General features: G+C 44.9%; 1 protein-coding gene across 1 annotated transcript in view; it reads left to right on the forward strand.

Annotated features, from left to right (window-relative positions):
- PSMB7 (proteasome subunit beta 7) overlaps nucleotides 1-24,744 on the forward strand; it is a 59,352-nt gene that overhangs the window by 25,135 nt on the left and 9,473 nt on the right. Inside the window, exon 6 of the mRNA XM_029919570.1 lies at nucleotides 5,103-5,161. Coding sequence (XP_029775430.1) covers nucleotides 5,103-5,161 — 59 coding nt within the window. The remainder of the gene's footprint in view (nucleotides 1-5,102; nucleotides 5,162-24,744) is intronic.

The following is a 24,744-nucleotide window of genomic DNA, read 5'->3' on the forward strand; positions in this document are numbered from 1 at the left end:
AAAAAAAAATAAATAAAAGATTTGCTGGAGGTGTGGCCCCTTGGCATTTTGCCTGGAACTCCCTTCTCCTGTAGGTTAGCGGTGTGCATGGCCCCCACTGTCATCTTGAAGCGAGTTAGGCCCTGACAGTCAGAGATGGGGAGCAGATCTGCTTTTGGGACCCCATAGGGCATCTCTTGTGGGAGGAATTCTTTTAATGGCCACCAAACAGGAGTGGCCGGGGTGTGGTGGTGCCCACCTGGTGGCCGCAGTGGACCAGGGAGTGTGGGCAGTTCCTGGCCCCCTCAGTCGGAAGAGGGCTGTGTTATGTATCCTTCCCCCATCGCTGTCTCCACAGCTTGGCTGCCGGGTGGTTTGGGAGTCCCAAGGGGTTGAGCAGGGAGGAGGGAGGAGGTGAACTAGGGACATACAGTGGGTACAGGAGGTGAGTCAGTGTATAGCTAGGGAGCCACCACTGTGTCTTGCACCATCCTTTTATTTTTCTGTCTTTTATTATTTATTATTTGTATACTTTGAGAGAGAGAGGGAGAGAGAGAATCCCAAGCAGACTCCTGCTGTCTGCACAGAGCTTAATGTGGGGCTCGATCTCATGATTGCAAGATCATGACTTCAGCCACTGTCAGGAGGCAGACGTTTAACTGACTGAGCCACCCAGGTGCCCCATACTATCGTCTTTCTAAAAGCTGGTCACTGATTGCACTTCGTTTTTCTGTTTTGAAGAGCTTTGTTCTGGAAGCAACCCTGGCTACTCAGCAACGGTGGGTGGGCTGAGAAAGGCAGGCGTGGTGGAGGTTGTAAGGAGCAGCCGCTGGAGACTGCTGATGACACGGGGCAGTCTGGTAAAGCGCAGGAACCCACGGAGGGCCTTGTACTCCTGTGGCGTCACAGAGGTCTGGACCAGACCAGGATGTATGATATGACATGGTTTTTGTGGGTTTAAAGCCTCTTTTCCCTTTTGAACATTGAACTTGCTTCACATTTGAGTTTGTCTTTTCTTCACCCCAGTATGGTACATTAGGCATTAAATGTCTTTTCCACTTTATCAAGGCATTACTGCTACCACCACTCCTTCAGGGCCAGCTCAGAGTTTTCCCCAGCTCCTTCGTTTGGACAGGGGTCTTCAAATCAGCCCAGCCTAATTCGGCAGATTCTGTCTAGTGCTTGCTGTGTGCCTGTGACCGCTGGGGATGGGGACGCACATCCGAACCTTTGGGGAGGGGGTCAAGGAAAGCTTGTGGAAAGAAGCAGTCTCTCAGCTGGGGTTTGCAGGATGGCTAGGAATCAATCCTGTGGACTGTCAAGGGGGCAAGGGGCATAGCCTGTGCCAAGGTGGGATTGGCTTGAAATGGTTTAATTTAGGAAATTATTATCAGTTTTATGTTGGTGGGATGTCAAGTGTATGTGTCAAGTCTGAGGAGGGGATCGAGGGAGACAGAGACCTGGTGGTGGAAGGTCTTGCACGTCTGCTCTGACCTGTTGTGGGGTGAGAGGGTGATGGCCTCAGGCCACGTCTGAGACGGAGTCCTGCCCCGGGCTTGTTAGTTATGTGTTGCCAAGAAGCTTTACTACTTCAGAGGGATGACTGAATCGCATGAGGGGATGCATGGCACTTGGGGGGTGCTCAGCGTGCCCTGGTTTCTAACTCCTTGGCTGCCTCCTTCTCCCTGCTGATCAGCTCTGTGAGCTCCGGCCTCACACCCCTTGGTCCTTGAGCCCATCGTGCATTTATGGAGAGTATCCACCCTCTGACCCCCGTTCCCTTGTCCTGACATGCCTGCCGTCTGAGGCAGAGGCCCTTATCTCCTGGCCTTTCTGTTCATGGGTTCCTTGATGGAAAACCTGGTAGTTTTGGCTAATTGTCAGTGGTCACCTTGGTTTTGGAGTAGAAAAATCAGAAGCTCTTTTGCCTTGGTGTTGGGTTTGAAAGTGCCAAGTTAGGTAGGTTGATGCTGAAATAATGGAATATATCAGGGCATCACCGTGGCTTAAAAATCAGATACAATATTTAAACATTTTGTCGGTCCATGGCTGCTCTACTGGTGTGGCATTAGGTGATTTACTGTATATAGTTTTAAGTGGCGTGGAAACAAGATCTAGGAAACCTGAATGAAGTTATTAAAGAATACTGGTCTCCTCGAGTTTACCATCTTTTTTTTCCTTTTGAATGGCCAGCTCCTTGTTGCTTCCCCCAGTTGCATTGCCTTGAAATTATGTGAAGATTTGCATGTTGTTCTCTGGCCGCTTTGGGTAATTGCACTCATTTTTGAAATTCTGACTTCAATTTTCTAAGTAGCAGACACACGTTCAGGGTTCCCTAGACACCTGTTGTCGACAAGTCCCTGGCTCTCGATCTCCTAGCACTTCCGCGTATTTCTGAAAAGGGGGCGCCAGAGTCCTCCGTTCCTAAAAAGCTGGGAGCAGGAGCTAATTTGAAGTGATTTAGAAATTGTTTTTAATGTTGAATTTCCCTTTCTTTTCAAGTTTATTTGGAGTCTGCTTATCTTTGATCTCAGGAGCAGCAGAAACAGGCAGTTTAGCAAGCTTCTGCTTTCCAGAAAACTTCTCCCCACCGTGCACGTGCTGGATAGGTTGGAGTGTGTGTGTTGGGGGTGTGGTGTGAAGGGGGAAGCAGAAATACAGCATGAATAGTATCCCCGGGTCCTTTCTACGTTGACCTCTCCTGTACCTCCCAGCTCTTGAAAGAAAAAAGTTCTCCTCTCCGATAACGTGAGAGGCTCTTTTTCATGCAAGAGCTTAGATACAGTTCCTAATTTCCGCTGACAGAAATTTTGTCTGCAGCATTGTTCCCTAACAGGAAAAATAATATTTTTGATAAGGGAAGAATTATTACATTGAGAGGAAAATATTTTTCATTCTTTAAAATATTAGGTGAAGCTAAACAGAGGGAAATATATGTGCCCAGGAAAAATACCAGTAAAATTAACTTATTTATGGTGAACTGCCAAAGAAAGGATGACACAAGAGAAAAAGAATAGGGCTAGTTATTTTTAAGGAAAAATGTCTTTTAAGGTAAGCTTAGTTTTCCCTTTTGTAGTAATTGATTATAGTTTTCCACAAAGTTGTTAGCTTTTAGGTTACCCGCCCTTCCCTGTCTTTTCTTAATGTTTCTTTCAGGCCTTGGGGACACTTGCTCTTAGCTCTTCAGGGCGAGAGTCTTGAGCCAGAAGGGATGAGGCAGGCCTGCTCTTGGGCGCTCTGCAGGAGCATCTTGTGTCCAGGAGTATTTTTTCCTGAGATTTTCTTATTAGCAGTTTTCTTGTTTCTGCATGATAGCTAACCTTTCTTTGCCGCACACAACCAGCTTGTCTTTTCACCGAAGTCCAAGACTGGTTCTCACCTGAGCCTTAAAACTTGAGTTACTTCTTTGTCTTGATCCCTGAATCTCAGAGTAAATGAGTGACTCACAAAATGTTGGTGGGCTTTGACTCTGTTTTCAGATTTTCAAGGACGTGTTTATTAACGAGACTCAGAGGCTTGGCTTTGGTGAATTTGCTCTTATCTGCTGGTTTTATTTGGATGCGCTGGCTTTATAGCTGTTTAATTTCTATCTCCTTTCCCAAGGGCTTCTAATATCTCTTTAGATTCCCATTTTTTTTTTTTTAAGGAGAAAAAAATGGTAAGAGGGGAAAATGGGGTTGCCTTTTGCTCCCGAGCCTAAATGAATAGTCATTGCCTGTAATACCAGTCTACACTTGACGCTTCCTACTGCTTCAGATGTGATGTATCCGGTGCTGGGAAGGTAATGATCCTCAACCACAGCAATATTCCGTAACAGGGGTATCTGTCATATTCATCGGGATTACCATGTTCATTGATTTGTGTCTGTAAATCTGCTGTTTCTACCCTTTAAATTTGATCTATAATTGGACCTCCTTAAATGGTTCAGATAAGGTAGTCTGTATTTTCTCAATGCAGCGTGGCTGTCAGCTTCTCCTTTTTCATTATACATTCAGCAGACTTGATAAAATCAGCAGGACACCTCATTTGAAACTGTTTAATCGCTGCCTTTTTCCTTTGCTAAAACCATTGAGGTGGTCAAGCGATGTACACAAATCATTTTAAATAGAAAATACGGTTTTCTCTGTGACCCAGCTAAATAGATGGTGTTATGCAAAACAAGTTAAAAAGTAATAAATGCCAAAAAAATCTTCTAATTGGAGTAAAAAATTGTGGGCAACTCTATACTCTCTCCAAAAGTACAGAATCCTGAAATATTGCCAGGACTCTGTAAAGACAAGATGATGGTTTTCTAAAGATTCTCTGGTTTCTGAACAAAGCAAGTTTAAATTTTCAAATAGCGCTGAGCTCCCTTTTACATTCATTCAAAGGGAGTCCACGCTTATTTGTAATGCCTTTATATGCCACTTTTGTTGGGAGAAATTTGCTGTCTGTTAATATCTATGCAGCATAACCTTTCAGCCATTTGCTATTGTGATAATAAATTTTTGTTTCTTTGTCATTTTGTCTACTCAGCTGTTACTCTTCAAAGTACGAACCAAAAATAATAGCTCCAAATAAATGCCACATAATAAAGTGTTTTACAGTTGAAGCCGGAATAACCCGGTGGCTGCGGCTCGCAGGCCTATTACCATCGCCGGTGCCGTGGTCCCTTCCCCGCGTGTCAAGGTGACTCTTCCAGGGCCAGCTCATTAAAACAATCTATTCTTTCTCACTAGCTTGGTATTTAGCGCTGTACCCAGCAGCCTGCCAAGGCACGATTGTGGAGCGCAGGACTCCCAGCATAGGATGTATGAAATGTGGGGTTCACTTTCTGAAAAAATACAAATTCTCCATAACCTTATTTCCATGCTTCAGCACTTTATTGTGAATAATTTACAGTTACTCCTGTCAGTAGTGGAAGTAGGGCTAGCTGGGGTGTACCCGAGACGGTGGTGAGTGTGACTTCAGCTCTCGAAGAGCATTGTTTACCTGGTTTACAGGGCCCTGGAGGATTAATACTGACACTGCGCTCGAGTGGGACACTGGGCGCGTTTTGCCGTTTTTGCCGTCCCGAAGTGAACTTGAGGAGGAGAAGCTGGGAGTTGGTAAATACACTAAAGATGCATCTGTTTTTCTTTCAGGTTCTGGCTCCTTGGCAGCAATGGCTGTGTTTGAAGATAAGTTTAGGCCAGATATGGAGGTATGTGAGGCCTGCGGTTTTCTTCGCTTCCACATGTTTTTCCAGTTGCGTGTCGGACGGTTACAAATCGATTGCCACGTCCTCCAAAGCGTGTGCGGCACCGCTGTGAGGCGGAATGCTCTTTGGCGCAGAGAGCCACGTCTGCTGAGAACACGGGTGGGTTGGGAGAGCTTCGTTTCGGAGTGGCCCTGCCACGCCCTCCAGCAGGCGTGGGGAGCCAGCACCCTCCGCTCGTGGCACTGGCCTCCCCGGCTGCTCGCCGTGGAGTGCTTTGTGTGCCCTAAGCTCTCTGTGCCACGGGGTCTCAGAAGGACAAGTTTGTTTGCTTTCTCGCTGAGAATAGAGAAACTGTCTCTCTTTGCACGGCACACAGACCTGGTCGGAAAATGGGGGCAGTGTAGAGTCCCTGTAGATTGTTCTGCGTCTGGAAGAAGTTGGGGACAAGATCGTGTGTTTAGTGGACCATGCTCAGAGGGTGATGGATCTAGCGTCGCAAATATATTTTTAAGAGATTCTGTATTATATTTTCTGTGGTGGGGAAGGGTGGTACCTTCTGAATGGCATGCCACCCGTCTGCCTTAGTGGTAGATGTACCCGCCATTAAGCAACTTGGCTGCCTCCCAGACCTCAGAACAGAGCCGCAGGTCTTCCATTGTCACTTTCAAGGGAGTCTTCAGGACGCTTGGGTACACGGTACCATGCTATTTCTCCCCTGTGCCTGGTGCCTGCCGCTCAGCCAGCTTGTGGGCACATGGGTCCTGAAGGCCGCCTTCATTACCTGCTCTTGGTTTGTTGATAGTTGTTAATTTTGTGATAGGGAGTAGCAACTTGATTTCAACAATTTAGTAGGCTGTTTATACCCTCTTCTTTAATATGCAGGCATCTGGCGTTCCTGCCTTTGCAATACTGTTTTCTGTAGCTACCAGAGGGTGTCTCTGGGAATTGCTTTTTGACAATGCTTTATGCCTAGTCATTTTTGGAGAAGATTGCATATTTAAAACTTTTTTCTTTTTCCACCAGCTCATTGTCAGCAGAGCATCAGCTGTCATTGGTACTCTGAAGCTCTCTCTGCCCTTTAGGTTTGGGCCAAGTGCCCTGAGAGCCAGAGGATGTAGTGTTGTGCATGCTGCCCAACCAGGACGGGGCTCCTGCCAGAAGCCTCTGTGCCCTTGGTACGTGACGTTAGAGCATACAAGTGACTCCGTCACGGATAGCTAGGTTTCTCCCCTGTTTTGGACATCTGCCAGGAGTAAAACATACGACTAAGGAGGATTTAGCTAGTTGTTTCGTAGTAAAGATAATAGTTTCTTGCTCCAATTAAGGATAGTAAGCAGGTCTAAGTATCAACTATAAATGAGATTAGGATTCTGTTCTCATTCCTCAATGTGAAAATCTATTCCCATATCAGCACTATTTTCTGTTTGGGGTTGTTAAGTACAGAGAAAAAATATGATGTACTTGGTCACTGAAAAAGAAAAAGAAAAAAAGGTCTCCCAGTCTTCAGACTAAAGGAGAGGTGTTCCTGAGGCTTCACAAACCCACTGGGACTAGCAAAGGTATGGGGAGAAAGCCTCTGATGGTTTTTGTTTAGAAAATCACCTCAGTAACGTCAAGCCCTCCTTTAAACCACATTAATCTTTTCAAATTTTCTTGAAAGCGTTGTCTATTTCCAATTGATTGGAGCCTTCCATATGTTAGAGAAAAATGAGAATTGCTGAAAAAGTTGAAAGCATGTGGTACATTAAAAGTGACTTTAACTCTCTGCTAAAGTAATTTTACACTATTTAGAGTTTGGATTTGAAGTGATTCAAAGGCCGTAAATTTAATATTGATGTGATTCCAGGAAGTAAAGGGAAATGTGATCATCCCTTCAATAAAATTTGTGCTGTTATCAGTCTGAAGAGGGTGTTCCTTAGATCAATTTTGTATGCATCTGAGACCACTTAGTAGTGTTCGTGTTAGCTGTGAGACCTTAAGACAGCCTGACCAGATTCCCATTTCAGATTAATTAATTTCACAATTTCAGGTGACTGGTTTTGTTCACTGAAGTTGTTGAAACTTGACGCAGACGGACAATGAACAGAATCACTTGATTGTGAAGAAGGTAGTAGTAACCTGTTTCCCCAGTGAAGTGAGTTTAAATATAAATAGAAGGCAAATAGTAGTATAGCAACTGTCTGTGGATAATATTTAATCTAAAGGGACGTTAATAGATACCGAGAGAATTTATTATAAAGACCAAGCAGCTGACTGGAGGCCCTGTGCTTTGTTTGGGTGAAGATCATGTGATGCGGTTTTGGTGGGGGCTGCGGCTGCCAGTCAAGGTTGAGAGGATGAGTTTTATATGAACAAGAGTTCGGCAAGGTGTTGTTTCCGGTTTGCATAGAACTCGCGGAATCGTTTTGGTTTCAGATTTCCCGTTATTTTCCTTCTTTCCAGGAATGCTTTCTGTCTCGGTGACAAGAAGCCCTCCATGACTTTTCTTTCTCGCCTATCTAGAGATCGTAGGGTCGGATGGCTAAATCCGCTTATTTCCTTCCAGTATGAGAAAGGGTTCCGGACGTGTCTCACGCAGAGACCCAGGGGAGTGTCGCTGCCTCTCAGATTGTACGTGGATTGCTAGGGCGGTAGTGGCCGTACACTTGACAGACTTCCGTAGGGGAAGGGGCCATTTTCGGTTAGCATGATTACACGTTCTTTGCCAAACAGTAATTTTTAGTCCATACTCATTGAACAACTCGTGACTTTTTTCTTGTTAAACAGATCAGTTACAGGGAGTCCATGGTCCTCTCCCCTTTCTTTCTTTCTTTTTTTTTTTTTTTAAACTACAAACCTATGCCTTGGACAGTGCTGGTCCTAGGCTGCAGTATTTAGAGACTGAAAGCCCTGGTCTCCTCAGAAGCCTTTAGTGCGTTCTCTTTGTCTTTTGCTACATGGTTCAGCGTGGTAGCCAGCAAGCCCTCGTAGCCACAGAGCGTTTGAATGTGGCTAGTCTGACAGGAGAATACTGTAAGTGGAAAATATGCACCAGATTTCAAAGACTTAGTATGAAAAAATTGAAAAAAATTTTATATTCTATTGATTACATACTGAAACAATGCTACTTTAGTATATTGGGTTAAATAACAAATTAGTAAAACTTAATTTCACCAATTTTACTTTTTTAAGAAATGTACTAGAAAATATAAAACCACATAGGTGGCTCACATATTTCTGTTGAACAGGGCTGGATAGCATGGTCTCTTGAACTTGTCATTTGCACATCACATTTAAGGTTTCTGCCATATCCAGGTGCCACCTGTAGTATTGTTATTGTTACTATTTTTTAACATTTTTTTTCAGAGACAGAGACAGAGACAGTGTGAGTGAGGGAGGGGTAGAGAGAGAGAGGGAGACAACAGAATCTGAAGCAGGCTCCAGGCTCTGAGCTATCAGCATAGAGCCTGAGGAGAGGCTTGAACTCATGGACCACGAGATCATGACCTGAGCTGAAGTCAGACAGTTAACCAACTAAGCCACCCAGACGCCCCTATACTATTCTTTTTCTTGAAAAAAATTTTTTAAAAATTAATACACTGTTTTGTAAATTGAGATATCATTTCATGTAATAAAACACACAGATCTTAAGTTAGATAGGTTTTGGCATTTGAGGTTTTATTGTTGCTGTTAAGTTTTTATTTATTTATTTTGAAGGAGAGCATGAGCAGGAGAGGGTCAGAGAGAGAGAGGCAGAGAAAGACGACCAGGCGGGCTCCGTGCTATTCGTGCAGAGCCCGGCCCGGGTCCTGGTATCATGAACGGTGAGATCACGACCTGAGTCGAGATCAAGAGTGGGACATTTGATTGACTTCCTTAGCCCGACACCTCAGATTTTGGCATTTGTGATTCATCTCCTTTCTTGTCCGTTCCCTTTATCTTCTTCTCTACAACCACTTCAGTTCACCCTTTTAACTTAAATTTAGTTTTTAAATATAGTTTGTATCTATAAAATCCTGGGTTTGATGTGTTGGTTATTTTTTTCCCCAAGACACATGAAAGTGAGGGCACACTATTAATAGAAATTAAAAATGTATTCATGCCTCACTCATCGTGTGTAAGCCCAGGGGTATGAATATTAAACTTCGGGAAACTTACGGCTGCATTCCCGATCCACCACAGCCCTTCTTGCCAGCTTGCTGTTCTTTGAATTTTTTTTTTTAATGTTTATTTTTGAGAGAGTGCGCGTACACACGTGAGCGAGCATGAGTGAGGGCAGAGAGAGAGGGAGGGAGAGGAGGGAGGCACAGAGTCTGAAACAGGCTCCAGGCTCTGAGCTGTCAGCGCCGAGCCTGACGCAGGCTCGACCCCATGAACTGGGAGATCACGACCTGAGCAGAAGTCAGATGTTTAACCGACAGAGCCCCCCGGGCGCCCCAGCTTGCTGTTCTTTGTATACAGGATGCACTTGCTTGTCATTGAGCTTTCTTACTGCTTGTGTCAGCCAGCAGTGTGTGCCCTCAGTTGCTTCTTCCTTTATTTGTGTCCTTGTCCTCCGTTGTACACACCTGTCCCATTGTTTCATGTTTTCAGGGGCATCTCCCTCACTTGCCCTTGATCGAGGGAGATCCTTGAGGGCAGAGGCCATGAAATCATCTGTTCCTTAGCTCCTTATGTTCAGTAGGTGTTTGTTGAGACAGAATAACCCTGCCCTAAAGTAAAATTGAGTCATCAAAAACCACCTGGGAAATTGAGGGGACTTTTCTTCCAATCTGGAAAGTGCTGAACGTTTGAGATAACGCAGGAAGAGAATTACTACACTTCTCAAATAAGGTACAGCGTTGGGCAGAGTCAACAGAGCAAACACCCCATTAAGTACACAGGCAACACAAAGATGGAGCAAAGGGCGAATGCTCATTGGGAAATTATAGGCCAAAAAGCAGAACAGTGAAACCCAGCTGGGACTCATGAGTGGCTAAAGCCTCTGCTGTTTCAAGTTATCCGGGCCAACGACTTGACTTGCCTCAGGTAAAAGCCCTGGTTCGTGGTTGCAGTGAGAGTGTCCGCTAACCATGTGAGTGAGTTTAAGGGGCAAGTAGCATCTTTAAAAATCCTAGGGGCGCTTGGGTGACTCCGTCCGATGAGCGTCTTGACTTCAGCTCAGGTCATGATCTCACAGTTCGTGAGTTTGAGTCCCACATCAGCACAGAGCCCTCTTTGGATAATACTCTGTCCCCTTCCCTCTGCCCCTGCTCTGCTTGTGTGCTTGCTGTCTCTCTCAAAAATAAACTTTACAAAAATGTTTTAGATGTCCTCAACCTGGTTGTGACCCTGTGACCCTGACACTGCTTTTATAGTGGCCTTGTAGTTTTCATCTTCTCGTTGTTCTCCTTGCTCTAGCCCGGAAGCCCTCTGAGGGCAGGAAGGGCCCTGCTCCACGGCTCTTTCCTCACACCTCGAGTGGTTACCTGGTGCTTGGCAGGCATGCCGCCGGTATTTGTTGAGTGAGTGGATGGAAGGTATCAGAAGCTACTTCACTTACGGTTCCCAGATTATCCCTCCTCTGACGTAGTTCGATAACTTCACCTTTGGTATTCATAGTACTCAGAAAATGAGTGATAGAAATGTGATAGAAATGAAGGTAGGAAAAAATTGAATTACTGGTGATAAATTCCCGCTTTATTTTTATCAGCAAAGGTGTTTATTCACTATGTATTAGCAGAATAGTGGATTTTGAAATGTGTGAGTTGACCTAATGACAAGAGGTCAGTTATATTAAAGGTTTTTTGGGTGATGATGAATTGCACAGAGCCATTCGCCCAGATTTTTTCCCCCCTCCTATTGTTAAAGCTGGGGTAAGAATTAAGTCCCTCATCCTGGTTATTACCCACAAGCTGGCTAGACAGGAAAAATGTGATAGCCACATTGTGGCCTTTTGAGTCCATTTTCCAGTCAAGTATAAGGAATTTGACTGAAATACTTGGAAATAATGGTATTAGCTATGTGAGGGTATGTATCTTAAAAATTGCTAAAGTTGCTGAAAGAAAAACAGATTTTATTTTAGGGTGGGCAAGGAATTAAAAGGAATCCATCAAATAACTTCGGTTAGTTTTCCTTCCATCCCACTTCTTTGTAAGATGGACTGTTTTCATTTGGCCCAGTGAGAAATTTAAACTCTTGAAGATTATAATTCATTAAAACGGGTAGAAGATTAATATTTAGTCTGTCAAGATCAATACTGTCCCCTCTTTGCACTAATTGTCAGAGTGGCGTGCGAGGGCCGCTGAAGGGTGGCGTGTGCGGCAGGGCCCTCACATCACAGCGAGAGGATTCAAAGGCAAACTGTCCCGCACCCTCTGGTACCGACTTGCAAATTAGCATCTGGAATCTAATTAAACAAGCTTAATGAAAGTAGCAGCTGAATGCTGCTGGAAAAAACAATCAGCTTTTTCCCCCCCTCTCTGATACATATTCTGTACTATTGAAGTTGGTCACCAAACACATCGTGTGAGCACAGTTAAAAAAAATTAGCATTTATTTGAAGAATAGAAACTGTTTTTCATTCTGTTATGCATTTGGCATGCTCTGGCGTCCCATGAGAGCCACGCCACAGCAGACAGTGCACAATATTTATAAATCCATGACAGGCAATAATAGCAACTTGAAAAATTCTTTTGCTAGAATCTCAAGTTGAGAGCTGCCAAAAGCGGAGAGGATCAGATCTGCAGTGGCAGCTGCTGTGCCCTACAGTTAGAATCCTAGACTTTGAAGATGCTCAGCTTAAAGAAGTGAAGACTGCAGGCTTAGCCAATTTTTGCAGGTTTCTAGAGCTCTGGCTCTCTGCCTTTTGAAGATGAGTTGCTGAAGCTTCTACCACTGCCTGAGGCGTGCTAACACCAGCAGGATCTTTTTTTTCCCCTAGTCTTAGTGTGTCTTCAGTTTTAAGTAGCACATGCTTAGTCAGTGCCAACTCTGATGGTCCTTTCTCTGGTCACAATACCGAGGGATGAGCTCTTACCCTGTCCCCTTCAGAGAGAAGCCGCGAAGATAGATGGTGACGCACACAAGTGCCGCTTCGGCCGTCTGATTTATGGAGTCATGTTTCATCACTCGGCACGCGCTGGCCGCTAGAGAAGCCCTCATGGATTGCGAAAGATGCGAGCAGCTCGCGCCCTCAAGGCTGTGGTTACCTCACAGACGTGATGCCAAACACCTCGCTACCGAAGAAACAGAATTAATCTGTCATTGCAGGCAGCTCTAGATCCACTTTAAATAATGAAAGAGTTCATACCAATATGGTGTCCTGACAGCAAATCTTAGAAGGAACTCTAGCTGTTGTTTTTTTTTTTAATTTTTTAAAGTCTGGCAGTCGAAAGACACTGAAGGTTACAGATTCGTTTGTGCTTTGCAGATGAACAGTAGTGTAAGCGAGCTGCGTTATTTTGATTAAAAAGAAGAATTTGTTCAGTTTGGCACATAGACGGGTCCCCAAGGAACACATGGAGCATGGGTTCAGTGTGGTCAGGTGGAAAGGGGCATGGTTGCTTAGGAGCTAGAGAGCTGGGCTGTGAGCCTGTCTCCACTGTCCTCAGGGCATGGCTGAGTAAGCCGGGACCCAAGACTGTTCATCTAGAAGATGGGGATCCACAGACCTGCCTCGAGATCGCTGTCAGGATTAGATGTGGCCTGTAAAACACTTTATATGGCGGCTCACACGAGATTGGCTCTAAAGTATGGCCGCTGCTTCTATTTTTTTACTCAGTGGTAGGATACAAACACCACATAGCAGCGACTAGGTACGATCGTTTGTACTTGCATCAAGGCTTGGAGATTATAGCACAATATAGATATGATTTCTCTCCCATCGAGAAGCTTAAAGTCCGAGACGGACTTACGGCGAGGTCATCATGACGATAGAAGCAGCCTGTGTAACACACACCACGGGCCGTGGAAGTATTTGCCTTTCTGCCGTGGTGGGGGAGGAGGTGTTGGAGACCCAGTCATCACAGTGGCCGGTGCTCACTATGCCAGACAGACTCTTGGAACGGTTTCCTCGGCATTCTCTCCTTTACTATTCAGTAACTGTGCGAGGTCTGTACTTTGTTAGCCCCGTTTTGTGGGGGGGTGGGGCATGAGGATGTGGGGAGGTCAGATACCTTGCCCCAGGTCACACAGCTAGTCAGCAGTGGAGGCGTGATTTGGATCCTGGTCGGTCTGGCTTTAGAGCCCTCGGGCGCGATCCATCACCGTGTGTTCTGCCTCTGCAAGGAGGCTTGAAATTCTTTGACAACAGAGTGGGGAAGACATCTTATTCCAGGTGAGCAGAGGTCTGGGCTGCTTGGGCTGTTCCTTTTTTCTGATGAGGTCTTGTGAAGACGGCAGGAAGCCAGACAAATGTCAGTGGAGGCGCATAAACCTCTTCGGTGAGCCCAGTGACTGGAAGGAGCCCAGGAATAGAAAGACACAAGGAAGTTTAGAAATCCAGAGATATTGGGACTTTATTTTAAAAAAGTCACTTGGCTATGAAAATATTTTTTTTCCTCATTGAATTCATCAGACTTTTTCATCTTTTAACCCTCCCTCACTCCAAATACCCTGTGACTGGTTTTCTTCCCCCGAGCTTTCAGATATTTACAAGGGAGCTGTTTTCTCTATATGGCTAGCGTTCAGAGGCATTGGCCTCTTCAAATTTAGTAATGAGACCAAGAAGCCCTTAAATATGGGTGAATGGCATTTGTCCATTTGAGGCAAATCATGAATAACTTGAACAAAAATAAAAAAAAATAAGCAAGACTATCATATTTGAATAATGAGGTGCTCTTTTTTTTCCCCAACTGCCAAAACTTTTTAATCTTCGTCAACAATTGTTCTGTCCTCCGTCTTATTTCGGTTGCATCTGTGCGACTCTGAGCTCAGGAGCCCTGACAAGCGGCATATGAATTCTGTATTCATTAGTGATCTTGATCCAAATGCCTCTGTCCCTGCCACGGGGGCTCAGGTGTGGAAGCTGCTGGCTAATCCCACCAGCTGACATTCGGAGGTTTAATGACTCCGTGGGAAGGTGACCACTCGCTGGGAGGGTTGCTGGCGGAACCCACACAGCAGACAATGGAGATCAAGGAGGACTATCAGTGTTTAGCCGAAGCACCTTCCTGTGCGACTTGAACCCTGTTGGCATCAAACAGTTTTAAGTAAATGCAAAATTAAAAAAAAAAAAAAACCTGACCTTCGCCAGCTCTCATAAACAATGGTTTTTCTGTCCTGTATTGATACTGATGGTGTTTAAGGCTGTTTTTCTTGTTGCGCTTTAATGGGTGTTGGCTTAATGAGCTGAACTTGATGCACTTTTCCAGATTTTTAGATTTTCAGGTTATGTGTGTCTGATTGCTACATCTGTTTAGGTATCTTACGTATGTCTGGGAAAAATATATATAGTTAGAGCCAAAATTCTTTCATATTAAATGCTTTTAAGGATCTGTGCTGACATTTTTGTTTACTGTGATCTCTGGCTTTAAAAAAAATACTGTTATTAGAATGTGAGTTCTTTGACTTGTGATGTGTCACAGGATGTTTTGACTCTTCTTTATTAGGTCCTCTAGTCCAAAAATGTTGGATGCCGGGGTGGCTCAGTTGGTTGAATGTCCAGCTCTTGATTTCAGCTCAGATCATGATCCCAGGGTCGTGGGATTGGGCCCTGCCTGCGTTGGGCTCTGCGCTGAGCATGGAGCCTGCGTGAGAATCTCTCTCTTTGTCCCTCTGCCCCTCTCCCCCACTCATGTGGTCACTCTCTCTCAAATAAATAAATTAAAATGTTGGATGCCTTTTTAAAAATAATATCTTCTTCAAGACATCATTTACATCTGCACAGCTCAGCTACTGTAAGTATATAGTTCTGTGATGTTTAGTCTGTCCACAGAGTTGCACAACTATCTCCACAGTCAATTCGAGAACATCTTTGTCACCCTCAAAAGAAATGCCATACTCATTAGTAGTCACTCCTCATTCACCCTCAGCCTTCCTGGCCCTGGGCAAAAACTAATCTACCTTTTGTCTCTATAGAGACTTGGCATTTTCTGGACGTTTTGTATGATGGGAATCATACAGTATGTGGTCTTTTGTGACTGGCTCCTGTAACTTATAATGTATTTCCATAATATGTCATCCTTTTTGTAGCATGTATTGGCACTTCATTCCTTTTTATGGTTTAATACTATTCCATTGTGTGGATATAACCACGTTTTATTTACCCGTTCATTCGTTGGTGGACATACGGATTGATTTTACTTTTAGGCTATCATGAATAATGATGCTGTGAACGTGTGTGTACAAGTTTTTGTGTGGGACATATGCTGTCATTTCTCTTGGGCACACCTTGGAGTGAGATTGCCGGGTCGTATGGTAACTCAATGTTTACCCTTTTGAGGAACCTTCAGACTGGTTTCCAAAGTGGCCTGGGTCCCTAGATGTGCATTAGTTGTGTCTTTATTGTTGGATCAAAAATGTATTAATTTTCCTTAATAATTTTCTCTCTGGCTGTATTTAATGTAAAGCATTAGGTTTTTTTAAGAGGTGTCAGAACCCAAAACTATAATCCCCAGGGCCTCATGTAGAATTCTTAAGTAGTGATTTCCAGTGAGGTTAAACAATTAATTTTAGAAATAAACATAGTGAAGTTGGTATTTTGATTCCATGGGTGATTAGGAGAATCACTATTAAACCTTTAGAGTAGAGGATAATAAGGAGACCCCATTGATGGCTGTTAAAGCTTCTTACCAGATCAGGTAAGTTGAGTTGTCCCCCGTTTTATAAAGGGAGTATGTTCTCCCATGTTGGAGTGCACTGGAGAGCCTAATTTGGAGAGGAAGAAAGGGACTTACTGAGTTAAGGTTACTCCCTTGAATCTTTTCCTTTTGTGATGTTTTATAAGGCAGATGGAAGTTTGGTCTTTACTCCTGATGATTCAGGAGCAGGACTTTGCTCCCTGTGATCCAGAATTTGGAATTTCACAAGTAATTGCTTCTCTCCCTCTGATTCTGTGGGATTCCTTAGTCTTCCTTGACTTAGGAATGGCCACTTCACTGTCCATTCATCTGGCCGAGTCTGTGTGTCCTCCTTGTCTCTCTGTCTTCAGACCCTCATTTAATGGTGATGGCTGGTTATCATGTCCGCCCTCACCATTATTCTGCTGCCTAAGATACAAGTGCAAGTTCAGGGTGGGATATTTCAGGTAGGGGGCAAAGGAAATTTTAGGAAGAGTGTCTTCATTTTTCCCATTTAGTTTCAGGAAATAAAAGGGGATTAGGTGGGAGGAAGTTCAGAAGGAAAGGTATAGCTTACCCCAGTCTCCAGTGAGCTGGGAATGGATTCCTCTGGGGGCCCAGCCTCTAGAATTCACTAGTCCGCAGACCTTAGGGGAGTGACCCTGTGTAAAACGTGAAGGCCTCCGTCTCCAGATCTCGGAGGCCGTGTGGAGAGGACTGTACATGCCGTGCTGCGCCGTCACGGACTTGGAGAATTCTTTGATGGTTTTCTGCCAGAAACATTTCTATGCAAAAATTTTTTACACTGTGCTATGTACACACTGAATTTCTTTTTCTTGTAAAGTCAATGTGTAATCAATCAGCAGGTACTTATTGGGCACCAGCTGAATGCAAGACATTACATCACACTTGGCGCTGCGATCCAGGGGTAGTGTTGCAGGAGGCGGTGCTGTATGGTGGTGGAAAGGCTTCGTACAGCTGTGGGCAAAGCAGATTGGAAAGGAGGGATTGTGTTACTCTGTGGTAGATAGGTAATTATTTATGATGCATTTCTTTGGAGCAGGTGTTCCCATTTGAAATGTTTTCACTTTACATATTTCCTATAACTGAGAAAGGCACGGGGAAATATTCCATACAGGAGAAATATTTCACAGACTATATTGCTTGCTGCACCTGTGGCAAAGATCCAGCAGGCAAAATGTAACTTCCTTGTGACCAGCAACTCTTCAGTCAGAGAGAGGCAAGAGCCGGAGTCTAATGTTGAATAGAAATAAATGTTTGGTAACTTCAACTGCAGGGTTAAATTAATAGGAAGTTATTATTGTTAATATAATCTGGATCATGATATCAAAGAGAAAATTAGCTTCTTTATTCATCTCTTACCATAGTAAATGGCTTTTGCTAACTTGGGTCTCCGGGACATAATTTAAGACACTAAAAATGTCCCCTTTATCTTTTTCTGTTACGCGAGCCAAGACTGGACTGGCATAGCTGCTTGGAAAAAGAAAGAAACTCTCTTATTATTTTTATTATTCACTGATTTCTTTCCATCTTGGAACTCTGTTTTATAAAAATTTTGAATTGTAATTACCTACTGAACAGTGGCTTTCAGGAGAAGAGGGGACCTCCCTCCGCCCCCCCGAATTTCACCGTCAGAAGTAAGGCTGTGTGTCAGGAGTGCAAGAGGCTGTCTGTGGTTCGAGGCTCACGGCCCTTAAACAATGGATTCCACTCTTATGTGTAAGTTAGAGGAATATAAGAAATGAAATATAGGACTGAGTGTTATTGGATGGTAGCTTAGAATCTTATAAGTTTTGCCTTGGCAGGTAATTTGGCATAAATTGTTAATGTAAATCTGGGTTAGTGGTGAAGACGTTATTTTAGTAAAAAAGATAAAGTGCTGATTAATTCAGCATAGAACTCAATTACAAATTGAAAGTGTCTCTGCGGGACTCCCGGACCCTAAAGACAGCAGATGTTGAATTGATACCCCAGCATATTTCACAGTGGTATGAAATATTAACATGGTTTATTATACTTGTGTGGTGTGTGATATCAGACTTGGGGAGGCGGTGGGCTTGTGGGTGTGCAAAACAGCCACACATTACACATTCGCTGATATGCGCTCAAGTGTGATTAAGAATTTTAGGCAAGTTCCATCTTTTTTTTTTTTAAATAGCTTTGTGGAAAAATGAAGTGTAAAAGAACATTTGGGGCTAAATATTTAAATGTGGTACCTGTGTACACGTACATTATACATGTAAATGAACATAAAATAAAGATGGCAAACTTACACAAGATATTTAAATGTTTTTTAAAAAATTTTTAATGTTTATTTACTTTTGAGAGAGAGAGAGAGAGAGAGAGAGAGACAGCATGTGAGCAGGGGAGGGGTGGAGAGAGAGGGAGACACAGAATCCGAAGCAGGCTCCAGGCTCTGAGCTGTCCTTAGTACAGAGCCTGATGCGGGGCTCAAACTCACAAAGTGTGAGGTCATGACCTGAGCTGAAATCAGATGCTCAACCAACTGAGCCCCCCAGGCGCCCCAGATATTTGAGTGTTAAATGGGACTGCTGTGTACAAGAGGAGGGGAGCTTGAGCAGGTACCCAGACCTGTCCGCCTTCATGGGGTGGGAGGTTTTCATGGGCGGCTGTACTCTTCTTACCGTCTGATCTAGAACGGATGAAAATGTAATAATGCCCCTGTAATTTGCATGGGCACAGAAGTTTTGTTTCACACTCTTCATATATCTGTATCAACTTACAGGGGGAAATCAGCAAATATTATGTATCAGAAGATCTGAATAAATGGAACTGCCAATATTTGCAGGGATTAGTGATTTTTAAGAGGCGTGAGAGTAAAGTTGGCTTAGATGAGGTATCTCCGAGCCATTCCTACGGTTATGACAGGTTTTCTGTTTGTTTTGTCTTTTGCATCACAGCCTAGTCTAGGTTTTGCTAGCTGAAGTAAAAACTGTTCCCAAAAATAGCCAGATGATTATGGTCAGAACGAATATACCCTGGATACCTTCTGTTGTTACAAAGGCTTCAAAAAATGCTGCTTTCTCAAAAATCCCAAAATTGGCAAAGGCAGAAGGGTAGTGTGTGAAGAAACCAGGAATTTCTGGGTACCTGCGTCATCAGAGAGCCTCTTTTATATCCCCGTGGAGTCACCGTATTGAGAGGTAGGGCTCGTTCAGAGATGTGAAGGGCGGCCTTTTGTTCCGTTCACCTGAGTTACCTTGATCTCCAAACGGGTGCCAAGCTCTGTGCCTGGGTATGAGCCGTGGTCCCTTCCTTCATGACATTTATAATGTAGTGGGGTGGACAGGCCTGCAAGCAGCTACTGAGAGCAGGGCATGAAAAGCACAAGAATGCAACATCTAAGGGGGGCACACAGAGGTAACACGGGGGGGAATTGGTGGAATCTGTCTTGGTTCTTTAAGATGGCCTCAAAGCGCATGTGACTCTGTACTTGAATTTTTTCATCTTGGGCTCTGAGGAAGAGGTGGCACAGGGAGGCTGCAGAAAAGGAGATCCAGCTAAGGGGCGCGCTATCACGTACAAAGGCACAAGGTCCTGCTGGAACTTTTTCTCAGTTTTGTAACCCTGGACGTTTGGACCGCTGAACATACTTGCAAAGAGGAAAATGAAACTCTATAGACGATGTCCAAAGTTGTCTGGGTGGTCATTTCCTGAGTCAGTGTGGCCTTTTAATTAGCATCCACTCTTCAGTGTGGGATAAGGCTGAGCTGAGCATCCTGCCCCTGCGTGTAAATATTTAGTTTAGAAAGCTGCCACGTTCCATTAGGGGTGGTTGTGTTTCGGCAGTGGGTGCAGGAGCGGTGTAGACTTCTTAGATGTCCTTTGAGATTTGCGTTGCAGTGTAATTGGGAGATGCTGGTACTTCGTGTGTTGTGCGTGGCGGAAGGTGAGATTGCCGTTGTAATGAGGCCCCAGCAGCATACCTCAGGAAGGCGGTTACCGTTTTAACCTTAACGGATAATGTTCCTTGTGGGTTTCTGGGAGGTAATTTACACTACTCTCCCCTAACCCTGAAATTGGGTGGCAACAAAAATAAGAAAATGATACGAAGTTGTGCTAAATTGATATTTTAAAATTCTACCTGGTAGTACAGATTTTGGAAACGATTTGCAGTGGACAGCGTGTGGAGCACAGTCACCCTCAGAGTCGTCACCCTGTCATAATGTCAGCATACGGTTTTCCTGAACTTGGAACTGTGGGGATACCAGAATACTGAAAAGATTTCAAGGGCTCACTAACTTTGATTCCTTGACAAGTACATTGGTTTCTTTTAACTCGGGCAAACTGAGTCGGGGAGACAGAGAAGCAAAAACAAGGCACGATGGAAAGTGTGTGCCAGGGCTTTGAAGACGTCTGGGCGTGAAGATTGATTTTTGCCTCTTGTGTGACCCCTGGAGCCCCAGTTTATAAAACCCCAAATTCTTGCATAAAATGGGCTTAAGTCAGTACTTGAGGGCACTCTTAGGAGCGTATTTGTAAATTGTACTCAGCTTAACAAAAGCTTGTTCTCTTATCCCCGGACTACTTCTTGCCCCAAAATGTCAAAAGAAAATTGAACTGCACTTGCCTTTCTTGATCAGTTTTTGCTAAGATTTATAATCGACCCATGGCCTGATGGGGAAATTAAGTTAAATGGTATCTTTTTGTTGATATACAGGGTGGTTGGAAAACAACTTGACTCATTCTGTTTGCTGAGAGGTTTCATCCTCATAGGGGAAGGAAAACCTTTGAATGTAGTACTAATGTGGTGAATCGATAGGCTGTTGTTTTGGGGTTTGATGAGTGTACATTCTGTATTAGAGAAATTCATCAGGATGTTCTTAGTTTTACCAAACGTTAATAGGCATGATGAATTGCAGGAACAATTGAGTGGCATTGTGTAAGCATATTTGCAACTTTGAAGGATTTTGGAGGTGAACTACTTTAAAAAGGTGAGCGAACCCATGAGCGGTCATCTGTAGAGTTTCAGATTTTCTCTTGTTGGCCATGTGCCTTTGGGTCAGTCCTTTTCCCTGTCAGAGCCTTTGTTTCCTGGATTTGTAAAATGGACGTAGGGTTGTTCTACCTTAAAGGGCTATTCGGAGTAGTAAGTGGAAGAATGTTCTTGGCGCGGTGCCTGCACACAGTAATGTAAGTTCTTTTTCTGTTTTCTTTTAGGATATAATTTCTAATGAAATAGAATAAGTGAAAATGTGCTGTTTAGTATAGTTCTTACTGACGTGGCAGTAAATTCTGTATGGAAGGTGTTTGTGTGAACGCAGGGTTTTATGGCATCATTTTGAATTTCACTTTTAGTACAGTGGCTACTCATAATTGATTTACTTTGAATTGGGGGTTGAAAAAACTGAGTTAGTTGCCCATTGCATCGGTGGTTCTGCACGAGTTAGGCTTTTGGTAACGGTGTTTGTGAACATTGGAGAAAGGGGGAGAATTCGATCAGGTTAGCATCCATCAGGGATTTTCTGCGTATCAGGTACTGTGCTAGCAGTTTCTCCTATGCATGGAGTACGTTGGTTTAATCCTTATGACCACCCACATCCCAGCTGGTTTTAGGTCTCTTTTGCAGATGAGGAAATTGGAATATTACAACCAGGGTCACATAGTTCATAAGTAACAGGTCTTGGATCTCCTGGGTCTTCATTTTTTAAATTCTTTGCCTCAGCTCCTCCCTCCCTCCCAGGTACCTTGAATAACTGTGTGTGCCTGGGGTCCCGGGAAAAGGTGATCAGCCAGGGTCCACGTGGAGAAGTTTGTGAGTTGGTAGCTCCTCAGGATCTCCACCCACCTCTTGCCCCCTAACTCCCCCGTCTGCTGTCTGCTTTACTTAGGTCTGTTCACTTCTACTTCCTGATTACTTTGCACACGGCCAAACCCTTATGACCATGATTTTCCCTTTTAACTTCTTTACATTCTTTTGGATCTTGCCCCCACTGTTGACCAACGTGAGTACTTTTTCTACCACACTCCAGAGGCTAGACAGACATACTTTGAGAGCCCCTGCCACCAATGAAATGGCATTTAAAAGTTGGCAAATGTTTTGGTTTTTTTTTTTCTAGAACAACAGCTCTCACTGGCTCTGCCATTATCTTGTCTGGTTTTGATGACGGCTGCCTGCCACAGAAGCTTACTGGTGCCTAGAATGTATAATTTAACTTAATCCGTGTCTCTCATCAACCTACCAGAAAAGCAGCTGCCAAGAAGTTATAAAAGGCCCTTCTGTGGTGGCCGAGTTTGTCGAGAGTTGGGCCCGCGCCCGTGACTGATGCTGGACGTCCGGGCGGCACCCTCCACTTCCCATCTCCTGCACGCCCGCCCGACCGCCGCTTCCTCCTCGCCTGGCTGGCGCCCGGTGCCGCTGCCGGTCCGTCTCACTGGGAACGCTCCGCTCACCTGGTCCACGTCCGCCTGCTCTGGCCGCTCCTCCCGTCCTGCTTCTGGGTTGCAGTGTCATGAAGCACAAACCTAACTACGTCATTCGCCAGCTTAAAATTCTCTGCTTCTCTCGCCAGCTCGCACGCGGGGCCAGCTCTGTGTATGGCCCGTGAGGCTCTCTGACCACACCTTTCTCCTCCTCCCCACTGTCATGGTTTACTCCTTCCCCCACTTCAGCCCCTTGGCTTGGCTGTCGTTTACTTGTATGTCAAGACTCAGCCCAGTCTTCATCACCCGTGCCTCGTGATACCTCTGTACCTATAGTTCTGCCAGCAGGCCGGCCTCTTAAGACCTCTTACCACATTGTAGTGAGCTTGTCTTCTTTCATAATTTTTTTTTAATGTTTGTTTATTTTTGAGAGAGAGGCAGAGACAGAACGTGAGCGGGGGAGGGCAGAGAGCAAGGGAGACACAGAATCCAGAGCAGGCTCCAGGCTCTGAGCTGTCAGCACAGAGCCAGATGTGGGGTTCGAACTCACTAACTATAAGATCATGACCTGAGCTGAAGTTGGACACCGACGGAGCCACCCAGGCGCCCCTGTAGTGAGCTTATCTTCTTGTCTCCCTTCTGGACTCGACACTCTTTGGGGCAGTGTTTAGCACTGGGGAGCACATGAGTATTAGAGCGTTAGTAAATGTTTGCTGAACCAAGCTGACCTGTACATTACTTTCAGAGGTTTTGCATCACTTGAAATTTCCTTCCTATGTGGTCATCTTTAGACTTCCTCAAAGGTGCTCTGTATTGCGATGGATCTCCTTCTAGCCCTTCATACTCCTCGTGAGGCTGTGGAAGCAGGATTGTGCTAGCACATGGCCCCTAATAACCTTCCCACACGTGGCCGCACTCTGCAGTGCTCTCTGTCCTCCAGATTTGGGAGGCAGAAAGGCTCAATGTGAGTGTGGCTCTTGTTTCTTATCTTTGTTGTGACCCAAGGAACAAATTCGCTTCATTTTTCCCCCCTCTGTTTTCATCTGCAGGAATTTCTTGGCAGAGTTATCACTGACCACTGGAGAGAGAGAAATATTATGAAGATCTTATTACTACCTGGGGCAGCTTGGTTTTCATTTGGAGGGTTGTTGAGCATATTTCTTACTCTTTCTGTAAATCTCGTCTTGTTTTTTTCCTCTGATTATATTTGATTCACTGCAGCCTTGGAAATATATATTTGTATACACATATGCTGTGAACGCTGATTTCTTCTTCTTTCAGAAAGCAATATGTTCCTGTCTCTCTTGGTCCTTTTCCCTCTGGAAGCTTAGGTGTTTTTCCTCCCATTCACAGTCTCAGAATCCAGCAAGACCTCTTAGCCATCACCGGTTTTTCCTGTGGCGGGATAGGAACACCTAGGCTTTGGTGATGCGAGGCACTGACCTGGCACCCACCCCCGACTCCCAGTCTGACACAGCCGTGTGCCGTGAGTGCGTCAGTCAGCCTTGTCGGAGCCTCGGTTTCCGCTGCTCACAGGCAATGAGGATGAGGGTTAACTAAGTAACATAAGCATTTGGCTCAGACCAAGGGGCGTGGTGGGTGCCCCTGGTCTCTCTCCTTCTACCCTAGAACTTGCTAACAGTTCTGTTTGTAAAGTCTCTGTGTCAGGGACATTGCTGTCCCTGTATTCCTCCCAGCAGCCCCTGGACAGAGGCATGATCCCTCTTCTTCCAACAGGCACCCCATGGCTCCCAGAGTTCAGTGCTGTGTCCATCAGTGACCCAGCTGTCCTGGCGTTTCTCTTTCTTTGTGGCAGTGTCTGGCCCATTTTGGCTCTGCGGCCTCAGATTTCTCTTCTCCTGGCCCTGAGTTGTGATCAGGCTTTTGTATCCTTCAGTGATCTGGGAAAGGCCAACTCGGCAGTGGCGTTGTTGGCAGTTCCTTGAATGTGAACATCCCTTCGCATCCCTGCTGAAAACCTCTTAAATCACTCCTGCACTCACAGCACGTCTGCCCGTCCTTACTGGCAGCGCCCGCGTCCTGGGTGCCACACAAGCTGTGGGGGAAAGAAGCGGCAGTGCTTCCCACCTTGGGCACACTGAGCACCAGCTGCGCCTCACTTATACCTGACAGCCCCCAGGTGTTCACACAGGCGGGCCCCCTGGATCCCAACAGCTCGAGCCAAAACCAAAACTCAGACACTTCTGCTTTTGTCATATAGCCCAGTCTGAAAACAAATTCACGTTTTCCACTGTAAAATATGTGACTACACATGGGATGCATCGTGTCCGTTACACAGTGTGGGGAACATTCTGCTGCGGGGGGAGGACTGTTTTAAGCACTTTTTTGAGCTCTTTAAATTTTATTCAGCCATCAGCCACAAAGGACTCCTTCAGGCCGCGTCAGTGGCACAGGCAGAACCTCGGTGTGTCCACAGGCCGC

This window comes from Suricata suricatta, chromosome 13 (genome assembly GCF_006229205.1).
Source record: "Suricata suricatta isolate VVHF042 chromosome 13, meerkat_22Aug2017_6uvM2_HiC, whole genome shotgun sequence".
NCBI lineage: Eukaryota > Metazoa > Chordata > Mammalia > Carnivora > Herpestidae > Suricata > Suricata suricatta.